The sequence below is a fragment of the Ceratotherium simum genome, chromosome 29 (assembly GCF_057802395.1).
Source record: "Ceratotherium simum simum isolate JZ-2026a chromosome 29, ASM5780239v1, whole genome shotgun sequence".
NCBI classification, from domain to species: domain Eukaryota; kingdom Metazoa; phylum Chordata; class Mammalia; order Perissodactyla; family Rhinocerotidae; genus Ceratotherium; species Ceratotherium simum.
In genome coordinates this window covers 38775141-38787179 of record NC_141928.1, presented here as the reverse complement: position 1 = coordinate 38787179, position 12039 = coordinate 38775141, and the positions used below count along the sequence as shown (strand labels likewise).

Below are 12039 nucleotides of genomic sequence, written 5' to 3'. Positions count from 1 at the left end.
GGGAGGCTAGGGAGGATAGGGAAGCAGTGAGGACAGAGCTAGGGGCAGGCATGGTTCAGCAACACTGACAGCCAGCAGGAGCCGAGACAAGAACCACCAGGAAAACTAGACAAACAGACCAGGCAGGGGTCACTTATGAGGGCACAAACCACCCCGGCTCCACGACAGCTGGCAGACGCCGCCTCCACCGTGTAGCACCTATCGCATTGCACACGGCAGCTGAGACGCGGCCCAGCAGGCGCTCGTAAAACCATCAGTGCTCCAAACAAGGGCGCTGTGTTAGGTTTACTGGGATTAAGAGGGCAGGGAAGCATGGAATGTACTTTAGAAGGATTTCTGTTGAAGATACTTAACCAAGACTCTGGTTCTGAACCTAAGTGGCCAACCTGAGTCACTTGGAAATGTTATGTATGAAGAGCTCATCATTTCTGAGTCGCCAGGCTACTCCTGTGGGCTGACCCCCTGCACGTGAAAACTGCTCACCATGGCTTCTTTATTTATCAGCCTGTACACGTCGGGCTGCATGAGATAGGAAGTTTTCTCCATGATGTCCACATATTTCTTCAACACGCTTTTTAGCTGGAAACAACAAGGCGCCATAGTTAGTGACTCTCTCTTTTCCTGGAGAACTAAAAGGAAACAGAGGAGGCCTCATAAACCCTACAAGTGACCATCACCAAGAAGCCATCTGCAGGCCAACTCACCTTGTCTGCCCGGGAGGACTCGAGCAAGAGCAGGGTCTCATCCAGCTTCTGAATCCCCTGCTTCTGGAGCAGGAACCTCTCGGCCACCTGATCCCACAGCTCCAGCAGGGTCTGCGCCAGAATCCGGGTCAGGCTGGGAGGACAGATGGCAGGGAGGGAAGGAGCAGGACCTGGGAGGGGCAAGCCCGGCCACGAGGGGTCCCCTACTTGGATGGTGCAGTCTTCGAGGTTGTTGTCATTTTCTGCTTTTCTGAAGAGACTGTCGATGTCTTCGTCAGACTCAGCCAGCTCTTTTAAAAGAAGTGCCCCTGGCTCCAAGATGAGAGGTTCCATTTCCTAAAACAGGACAGGAGGGCGAGGGCTATGGTGTGACAGGCCGGGGCAGGAGGGAGCCCCCCTGTAACGGGGAAGTGCCGGCCGTGGTCCTGTCTCAGAAATAACAACCGTTATTATTTAAGATTTACTAATTAGTTCACAGTTAAGATTCACTAATTAGTTCACAGTTAAGATTCACTAATTAGTTCACAGTTAAGATTCACTAATTAGCTCACAAGCAGAGCACAAAAGCAGCCACCAGTTGGAGCTCGTGCCACGTGCTGGCGCTCACTCTCTGCTGAGCCCTCGTCCTGACTGGCTTGGTCCTCATCACAGCCTGTGACGGCGGTGCTGCCATTAGGCCTGGCCCAAGGTTGGGGCTCGACAATATTCATTAGAGAAACGGCCAGTGAAAGAACGCCAAGTTTACTGCAGAAGAGGAGACTGAGGCTCTGTTAGGCCGTGTGGCTGGAGCCGCAGAGCTCACGTCCAGCTGGGACGCGTCAGGAAAGCGATGCACTGGTAGGGCAGATGCTGTGAGTACAGAGCCAGCTCCAAGAATCTAGAGGAACGATGTGAGTCAGGGAAGACTCTGGAGAAAGTGGCGAGTGCAATCTGGGGCTCAGAGAGGACCCGGACGGGCAAGAAGGGTCTCATTTAGGGAACATTCCGGCACCAGTGGGGTTAGAGATGACGTCTCTGGAGAGGAACAGGGAGCCAAGTGAGGGTGATGCCTTAGGACCGGGCCATTTGGCCCCTCACGAGTCGGACTGAGCAGGGAGATCAAAGGCTGGGCTTTGACGTCAGACCTGGAGGCCAGTTCCCACTGGGCCCCTTATGTACCAAGTCAGGCAAGACTTTCTGGGTCTCCCCTGTAAGACAGGGGTGATAACAGTACCTGACTTACAGGGCTATGCTCATAACACACACTCATAACAAGCCACTCAAACGTGGCTGCTACAGTTCCATCTACACCGTGGTGAGCCACTGGACCTCTGAGCTGGGGGGAAAGGCAGGGTGGATGCAGTGACGAGCCCACCTTCGGAATGGCCCAGAACAGAAGGGGAGAGAGAGGGAGGGTTCTCACCATCCCAATCTGAGCGATCTCCTCCTTAAGGCTCCCCAGAGCGCTCTCGGAGCCCCTCCTCTTGTAGTCTCTTCGCCCCTGAAGGGTGACGGTGCTGGTCCTCTCAGGAACTGGGGGAGAACCACAGAGGTGATGAGGTTGCCCTCAGAGCTCCAAGGCAAGGGGAGGCCCCCGGGGAAGGGCAGCACAGGTGGAAAATGCCAGCAGTGTCAGGGGCTCAAGGAAAAGGAGAAGAGACAAAGGCGATCCATAAATGCTATATGGAAGGAAGTCTTGCACATACAGTTAAATGCCGGGAAAAAGTTCCAATATGGCAATGTATAGAATGGGGCCATTTATGGTTGTTAAAAAGCTTTATAGAAGCAAATCCATACGCAAACAAGAGTAAACAACACTTATATAGCACCGACCACGTACCAGGTGTTGCTCTAACTCGATTACGCCTCAGGACGGGGCCAAGAGGCAGGTTCTGTTCTCAGCCCCATTTTACAGGTGAGGACACTCAGGCATGGGGCTTAAGGAACAAAGGCAGTCAGCTGAGTGGAGCTCTGGACGAGGGACCTCTGCTCTGGGGTCTGAGATCTCACCCTGTGCACTGCTGTCCCCTAAATCTATGTGAGAAGGTGGACACTGCCTGGTTTCACGGGGCAGAGGGGCACTCCTGGGAGGAGGGTGCTATCGTGGAGGGCGAGTTTTTACTTTCTGCTTATTGCCTACCTTGGTTTTTTTACAGTGAGCATGAACTACTTTTTTATCATAAAGAAAAAAAGCCTCCATATTGGGACAAAGTCAAACTAGGACAATGTAGCATGAGGGAACAAAACATAGACTGAGAAATCCTCTATCCTTTACCAACTGGTTTTCATCAGTAAATGCCAACTGTTCAGGCAGCCCCTTCCTCTGCCTCCAGCTCCCTGCACTGAGGAGCAGGCCGAAAGGAGAAGGCCAAGGGGAGAAAACCGAAGGGAGAAGGCCCAGGAGAGAAGGTGAGGGGAGAGGGCTCAGGGGAGAAGGCCCAGTGGAGAAGGCCGAGAGGAGAAGGCCCAGGGGAGAAAACCGAAGGGAGAAGGCCCAGGAGAGAAGGTGAGGGGAGAGGGCTCAGGGGAGAAGGCTCGGGGGGGAGGCCCAGGGAATAAGGCCGAGGGGGAGAACGCTGAGGGGAGAGGGCTCAGGGGAGAAGGCCAAGGGGAGAAGGCTCGGTGGGGGGAGGCCCAGGGAAGAAGGCCGAGGGGGAGAACGCTGAGGGGAGAGGGCTCAGGGGAGAAGGCCCTCTACGTGGCTGAGCAGAAGAACACAGTGGGAGCTTCAGGTGCTTCTACATTAGAGCTCCCAGGAGATGCCCACAGGGCTCTCCTTCTGGCCCAGGCCAGTCCTGCCCTCACGGACGAATGGAGGCTCACCGATGGTGTCCACGAGGCCCCGGACTTCTCGGGCAGCGATGGTGCTCTCACTCTCTTGGGCTTTTTCCTTCTTGGTTGTTTCCTTTTCCCTGAGGCACAAGCAGAGGAGAACAATAAGCCTCCAGCCCCCTCACCTCCCCAGGACAGCTCTGGCACATCGGGGAGTCTCCAGAGGGACCCTGGGCATTGGCGATAGCCCAGGCCCACCCGATTCTAGAGCCCCAAGGCTGTGCCAGTCTCCCAACAAACACTGCCTGGGTGTCTGCTGCCAACAGACACCACAGTCCCTAGACAAGAAGTCGGGCCTGCCCTCAGGGACTTTGCTTCTGCTCAGGCTGCAAACCAAGTATGGGGAGTGAGCAGGAGCCATTTTCCACATGTGGAAACTGAGGACCAGAAAGGGTGTGAGCAGCCTGGGAAAGCCAGCCTGGCACTAAGCATTCAGTATACTCCTCATTTGTTCCTTCAGCCACCCATCCTATGAGGCAGTCGGGGTGACCCCATTGTTCAGGACAGGGGAAGGGGGCTTAGAAAAGTCACTGTACAAAGCAAACCAGGGACTCCCAGACCCACACATGTGACGCCAAGGTGCACGGTCCCGGGGTTTGGGTGTGGGAGGAGAGAGCTGGGACCCCAGATAAACTATCTCAGCAGGGAGGAACAGGGTGGGTGAGCACGACCCTAACTCTGGAATAAAAGCCCCTGAAAGCACCGTCCACAGAGCAAGCACCACAGAAATGCAGCCGTTCTCAGGGACGCCTGCCATCCCTCGGGGCCCCGACGTGCACAGCACTTTCCAGACATTTCCTTATGTAGTGCTCACTGCAGACCTAGGGCGAGGAAGACTGCAGGGCCTGAGCGGCAGCTGACGGGCCCAGGCTGACCCTCCAGAGGTGGGGCTTTCGGCCTGTCAACCAAATGCCCCTGGACTAAGGCGGCGCCACGGGAGCCCAGGTGCCCCAACCGCGGGAGCTGCCGGTGGCTCTGGCTGATCAGCCACTTGCTCTGGGGACATCAGGGCTTGGTTTACGCTAGTGGTGATCCATCCCTACCCTGGGCTCCTCTTTCACCACCCAGAGGCCCCGCCCTGCGTGGATGAACGCACAAGTTGACTGGCTTTGGCTGGCCGAATTCAAGAAGGAGATAAGACACCCCAGAGAGACACCAGTGCTGAGTTAGAGACCTCAGTCATTTTGAGGGTGGTAGGGCCTGGCAGGTTACAAACACATCTCTGTTCCTGCCACAGGTCGTGGGGAGTTGCGCTCTGGATCTGCATCCAGGGCAGAGTGGCCTTGTCTGTCTGTCCCAGGAAGCCAGCACAGTGCCAGTGCCCTCCACGAGAAGTACCTTTCCCAAAACAGTGTCCTGTGGGTGCCAAGAGCTCCTGACTGATGCTATATCCGGTTATCAGATGATGGGTGGTCCTAGGCTAAACCCTGGGGGATAGAGGACTCTCGGGAGGCACAGGGAGATGTCGGGAGACCTGGGGCCTGGATGAGAACAGGTCAGCTGAGAGGGGACTGGGACATGCTCAAGAGTCTCAAATTCAACTTCTGAACTTGGAAGTTCAGAAGGAACTCCTATTCTCCCTGCCCCACCCCATCTACCCCATCTCAGGTAATGGTGCCTCCACTGTCCATCCAAGCACTCGCGCCAGAGACCTAGGACCCTCAGGAGCCCTCTCCTCACATCCAATCCATCACGTGGTCCCGTGGGTTCTGCCTCTAAAATACACCTGAATACACCTGGGTTCTGCCTCCAAAATACACCCGAAGCCCCTACTCTCCCTCCGCAGCCCCCTCAAGCTTACATGGACTGCGGTGGCTCCGCCCTGGCCTCCGTGCGTCTTCGTGCAGCTCCCACATTCTGCACACGGCAGCCGGAAGGCCTTCAACATGCAGATCAGCTGCTCACTTCACTAAAGTCCAAACTACTGACCGTGGCCGGCAAGCCTCTCCTCGCCTCATCTCCAACCCCTCTCCCCAAGCCCGGTGACTCTTCAGCCTTCTGGAGTGGACCAAGCCTGTCCTGCCTCAGAGCCTTCCCTCATCCTCCGGTCTCAGCTGAGGCCCCTCCTCAGAGAGCTTCCCAGACTTCTGTCCCACCGCCCCGCCCTTTGTGTCAGAGCCTTCCTACCTCTGGGGGGACCTGCTTACTTATTAACTGTCCAGGCCTCGAGTTCCAGGAGGGTGGGGGCCCCACGCCCAGTGCTGGTCCCAGGCACTCAGTCAATAATTATGGAGGGTGGGGGACAGGGAGGAAGGGACGGAGAAGCAAACAGGCCTGCACAGGAGGTGTCATGACCTCCCTCTTCCAGGGGAGGCAACTGGGACTTCATTCCTACCTGGCCCTCACCTTGGGTGAGCTCTGTTTGAGCTTCTGAAGACTCTGACACCCCCCAGTGTGTCGGGGTGCGGCCTGGACAGCAGGACCTACCTGTAGAGAACAGGGTTTTCCGTGACCCAGTCATTGGGTAGGCTGTGCACCCACTTCTGCTGCCGCGGAGACATCATCTCCCCCTCAGGAATATCCACCCTCTTCATCAAGGGCTTCCTGCCATTCTTCGGGGACAGGGAACACTCCACAGCCTGCTGCCTGGTGGCCGCCAGGGAGCGGACCAGCTGCACCTGAATCCATGGAGGAAGGTCTGGGCTGGGGGTCGGAGCTGCAGACTCCCTGCACCCTCAGGCTGACTGCGCAGTCTCAGAAGGTCATGTGGGACCCTGCCAGCAGGAAGGCGCTACGCAGGGGGCCTTCAACCCCAGGGCACACCCCTCCTGGGCACACACACTCCCCAGAACAGTCATTCAGCCACTCCTAGGAAGGCATCTCAGAAATTTTAATGAGGACCAAGATGCTCATCCCAGCATTTTTTATAATCACAAGGAATTGGAAAAATGGAACTGTCCAAATCAAGGGATTGGTTGAGTAAACATGTGTGTCTCTTCAATGGAATGTTAGGCATTTATTAAACATGAGACTGGAAAGGATTTTTTAGGACAAAGGAAAATGCTTATGATATGACACACCATCAAGCATATCAACTAAAAGCATAAATTAAAAATTATAACTAAAATTATAAAGTATCTCAAAATTTAAAATGTATAGAAAAATGACTGGGAGAAAATATGCCCAATGTTAAGAACGGTGTGTTGCTTCCAGGGAGCAGGATCATGTGAGTAATCAGTTTCTGTGGTCTTTTTACACTTTTGTAATTTCCAAGCCTTCCACAGAGAGCATTACTTAGGGCTCAAAGTAGGAATGAAAGTCCCTTTCAAAGAAGCCCTACAGCACTTCAAAGGAAGGGTGTGAGTGTGTCTTTAAGATATCATTTTTGTCTGTGCAGTTTTTTATAGGCGACAAGGCAATTCCAACAACATATATGGTTGTCAAGAGGGCGTTACTTTAACACATACGGGAAGTCCCAGGCAGCCACATTCATGAACTACATGAATGCCCGGGTACATGAGATACTGTGAACAGGTAAAGCAGGTTTCAAATGAACACTGGTATAGAATCAAACCCAGTTTTTAAGTAAAAAAATCAGAAATGCCTTAATGCACAGGAAAAACACCCAGGGCATCCAATGGTTAATTCCATCTATTTCTGAGTAATTTAAATTTAAATTTAATGTAGTTTAAAATTTTAATTTAAATTCTCTAACTTTCAAGAATAGACATTCTAATTTTGTATTCCTACATTTTAAGAATCAATAAGAATTATTTTTAAAATCAAAGCAATTTCAAAGCCCTATTTCATTAGATTTCCAGGTAAGGAAGCCTTGAGAGGGAGGGAAGTTTGGGGAGCAGAGGGAAGGGGGAGCAGGAGAAGGGGGGACAGAGGGTCAGGCCTACCTCAGCCTCGAAGATCTGCTGGTAGACATTCCTGCTCGGGACCTGGGTCATCTTCCCCACTGGGGACATCTTGGCCGCAGGCTGGACGCCCCTGCTGGGAAGCCATTGTCCAGGAATCATGTCTGGGGTTTGGCCTCTATTCCGATCCGGAGGTTGAGAAACCAGGCCGAGACTCCTCTGCTCTGGGACAAAGCATCGGGGCCTCTCTCTGGCCTCAGGGTTTTTATTTTAAACAAAAAGAAGAACAACGGAGGGGGCGAAGAAGCAGAAAGGAAACAAACCTCAAGCAAGAACCGAAGTCGAGGAGAAGGCGGGCTCTCCCAGCCGCGCAGGGCGCAAACCCGAGAGGGACTTTGGGGGTGAAGAATAATAAATGGTTATTGTTTTGTGCTTCACTCTCCCAGGCTCTTCTGGGAAAAGTCCACCCGCCCAAGGTGTCAGCTGGGATTTCAACCCGGAGATTTTGGACCCCCGACCTGGCGCTGAACACAGTTCAAGGACCCCCGACGCCCTCCCCGCCCCAGCGGACACAGGGAGAGGGAAGTGGAGGGAGGGACCAGACTGACTCTGGCCACCCTAATTAGGCACCTACTGTGTGCTGAGAAGACCTGCAGGTTCCTCTCATGCACCCCCTCCCCCAGCCCACCAAGGAGGAGGCAGCGCCTGGACATCCCCTCTAAGCCCCGCCAAGTGGAGGGAGGGCCTGCGCGCAGGGGCCCGGCCGCGCCCCCACCTGCAGAAAGCACCACGCAAGTCAGCCAGGGCCCGTCCAGCCTCAACTGCAGCAGGACACGCTTGGTCTCCAAGGCAACGCGGCGGGGAGGGAGCCCCGCTGGCCCCGCCCCCACCTCCTTTCCGCGGAGGGAGGGTCGTTGCCCTTAGCAACCGGAGCGCCCCAAGTGGAGCAGCGAAACTCTTACTAGTCAACCCCTTCCCTGGATGGCAGTGTCTCCTCTCTGCAGGGGGAGGCCTCAGGGCTGTCAGGAGCGTCCAGAGCAGTAAATGTTCTGAAAACTAGTAGGAGGCAGGAGACGTAGCTCCAAGCCAGTGTGGTCAAGAAAATCCATCCTATCTTTGCCTTGGTTAAAACCAACCTCTGCTGGGGAGTAGCAGAGAGAGCGCCTGGCTGTAAGAAGCGGAAAGCGCCTCTAGAAGAGACCACCTCTTTCTCAGATTAAAAGAGGCTGAAGGGCTCAGAATTCAGCTTCAAGGCTCGAAAGGAATTATAATCAAAAGGCTAATTTATGTGACTCTTTGAGTTCCAATCATCCAACCCACCACCGCCACGTGACCCTCCCAAAATACAACTCTGACCTACCCACTCTCCTGCTCACAAGCCCCTCCCCAACTCTGCGGCCCCTACCAAGTCCAACCCACAGTCCCCTCCCCACATGACCCCAGAGGCCCCGCATCTGGTTCCCTCCTGACTCTCCCTGCTTCAGCCAACTCCCCACTCTTCTCGCATATGCCTCCTGGCCCCCTGCCCTTCCTCATCCTGCTCCTCTGCTGGGACCCTTCTGTCTCCACACATCCCACACTTGCCCATACCTCCAGTCCCTACCAGTGACAAGGGTCCCATTCACCCAGCCTGACCCCTCATCTCACCCTGCTCACCCCATCAGCTCTCCTCTCTGAACGTGCTTGTACATTGGTTGCTGTCAAATGCAGGAGTTCAGAGCACCCACAGAAGGTGTTTCCAGAAGGCCAAGTACGCCTTACTAACTTTTATTCAACTCTGCTTGCCCTTAGCACAGTGTCTTGCACAACATTCAGACACAGTGAGTGCTCCCTGGGCAAATGCGTGACTACCTGGAGTGTCCTGGTCTGACTCTCCCAGAGTTTGGCTCTTTCCCACACACCCAGCCAGAGTCCCCATGGCCAGAGCTGAAAATGCTTGTGGTTGACACTGAACCTGGCTGAGGGTTTCCTGTATATGTGGGGTACCTGACTCCTCAGAGAATCCCTCCCCTCGGCAAGGATCCCTGTTCCAATTGCTAGTAAATGCTCCCTATGACAACTTCCTCCAGGAAGTGATCATTCTGTCCAGACTAGATTCAGAAATTAAGAAGAACCCTTTTATTCTCCTTCTTTGGTCCTGGGTTTTATTAACAAAGTGAAATATTGTAACAAAAGATTGGACTAATTTTATCTGGAAAAAGAGAAAGTGTAGATAACTGAGGGAAAATACAATAAAAAATAGGAAATGTCCAGGAATTATTTGCAGTCATTGATATGTCTGTCTTGTCCCAGGATGCCATGCTGGCTTGGCCCTTGTACATCAGAAACAGTGTTTTCCCTGCCCAGATGCTTGGTGGGTTCTAGTTTCTGGCACATCTATAATTTTGGAGTTTTTATTTTTTAAATATATGGATCTAAATATGTAGGCATGGATATATCATGTATGGTGTTTTGTTCTCGGTAAGCAACACACTTATTATATAAAATAGAAAGAAAATTCAATGGAGAAAATGAAAATAACCCATAATCTCACCACTGAGAATTTCCCTTGCTTAGCTCCCAAGTTTCTGAGTTTTTGTGTTTGAGTTTTAATCAAATGTGGAAATTTGTGTTTGGCTTTTGCATGACATTTGCATTGCCCTCCCGACTCCAGAGTGTTATAGCTGGAAAGACTAAGCAGCTAGAGGTCACCTGGTCCGTCCCCCTCTCCTGTTAGAGATGGGCAGCAAGCAGGAGACAGGGAATGGAAGGAGTGAAGCCAAGCCTTTGAACGCTTTTTTCTGCACCTCAACATCATATCTTCCCCCTCAGTCTTCACCTTGAAAATGTCTCTTGACTTGAACCTCATCCTTCTTCCCCTTCCACAGGCCATCGTCCATCTTCTCCATGGCCCATACAACAAAGGGCAAAAAGGACCGACCCAAGAGCTAACACATGAGAGAGGTACCATAATTGGTCCATTTTCCAGATGAAGAAACTGAAGCTCAGAGTTAGTAACTTGGCCAAGACCTCTGAGATAGGAAGTGATTAGATTGAGGATATGAATTTAGACCCTGTAATTCCAGACTCTTGAACCAAACGCTATGCCATCTAGCCTTGGGACTAACTAGGAAAAAAGTTCTGGATCCAAGTGATTGGATACATCCAATCCAGTGTTGAAGCATACATACCAAAAGGTATGGAAATCATGAGTGTATCACTCAATGAATTATCCAAAGGGAACACACCTGGTAACCAGTACCCACAGAAATAGAACAGCACCAACTCTGCAGGAGCCCCCCCTTATGTACCCATCCCATGTCACTGCCCTCTCTTCCCCAAGGATAACAAATATTCTAACTTATGAATTAGTTTTGCTTATTTTTGAATTTTATTTAAATGGAATCCTACAGAATATACTCTTTTATGTCAGACTTCTTTCATTATATTTGTAAGTTTCAAACATTTTGAATGTGACTATAGTTCATTTTTATTTCTGTATAGCATCTCGTTATAAAAAATATAACCCATTTTATTTATCCTTTCTATTACTAATGCACATTTGGGTTGTTCCCAGTTAGAGAATTACCAAATAATGCTGCTCTGAACATTCATTTGCGTGGTGAACACATGTAGCCATTTCTATTGGATATTTACCTAAGAGTGGAATTTTTGCATCATAGATTATGTGTAAGTCCATCTTTAGGAGATGTTATCAAAGAGTTTTTGAAAGTGGCTGTAGGAGTTTACACTCACAGCAGTGTATGAGAGTTTCCTTTGCTCGACATCCTCATCAACACTTGGTATTGTCAGTGGTTTTTATTTTAGCCATTCTGGTGTGTGTGTAGTGGTGTTTCATTGTGGTTTTAATTTTTATTTTCCTGATGAGTAATGATTTTTGTGCACCTTTTCATACACTTGTTGGCCATTTGGTTATCTGTGAAATGCCTAGTCAAATTTTTTGCTGTTTTTCCTGGTAGATTGTCTCTTTTCCCTTATTACTTCATGCGAGTCAGTTACATATCCTATATGAAGCTTTTTCCAGGTAAATATATGACAAGTGTTTATTCCTATTCTACTCTTGCCTTCTTACTTTCTTGAAAATGCCTTTTGATGAAGAGAAGTTCTTAATTTTAATAAGGTCCAGTTTATTAATTTTTGTCTTTATGGTTAGTATAAGTTGTGTCCTATGTAAGAAATCTTTGCCTGCCCCAAGTCATGAAAATATTCTCCTATGTTGTCTACCTCAAATTTTATTGTTTTAAACATCTACATTTAGATTTAAAATCCACCTGGCATTGATTTTTGTTTATGGTGTGAGGTAGGAGTCGAGATTAATTTCTTTCCCATATGGATAACCAGTGTCCCCGGGCCATTTACTGAGCAGACTATCTTCTCGCCATTGCTCTGCCATGCCTCTTTGTCATGACCAAGTGTTCATGTGTGTGGGTCTGAGTTGGACTCTATTTCTCCTTGTGTCTATCCTTGCACTATGACAGCACACTGCCCTGATGACTGTAGCTATATCCTAAGGCTTAATATCTGGTAGTGTAAGCCCTCCAAGTTTGTTCTTCTTGAAGATGGTCTTGACTATTCTTATTTCCACATGACTGTAAGTGTAAAACTGCTCTCTCTCCCTTTGCCCTTGATCCAATCAGTTATCAACTTGTTCCTAAATATCTCTAATTCTATTTCCATGGTATCAAATAGACTCAGTGTCATTCCTGCTGCCATCATTTCAG

The 12039-nt window shown here is 50.8% G+C and overlaps 1 protein-coding gene across 1 annotated transcript in view; it reads right to left on the bottom strand.

The window, feature by feature from the left end:
• LOC101395744 (coiled-coil domain-containing protein 180-like) overlaps positions 1-8030 on the bottom strand; it is a 60881-nt gene extending 52851 nt beyond the window's left edge. Inside the window, exons 1-7 of the mRNA XM_087419486.1 lie at positions 7361-8030; positions 5943-6133; positions 3507-3595; positions 2107-2216; positions 912-1040; positions 705-815; positions 484-579 (exon numbers count right to left, since the gene is read on the bottom strand). Of these exons, the coding sequence (XP_087275612.1) occupies positions 484-579; positions 705-815; positions 912-1040; positions 2107-2216; positions 3507-3595; positions 5943-6133; positions 7361-7480 (846 nt within the window). The 5' untranslated portion in view covers positions 7481-8030. The remainder of the gene's footprint in view (positions 1-483; positions 580-704; positions 816-911; positions 1041-2106; positions 2217-3506; positions 3596-5942; positions 6134-7360) is intronic.
• Between the last annotated feature and the right edge of the window lie 4009 nt (positions 8031-12039).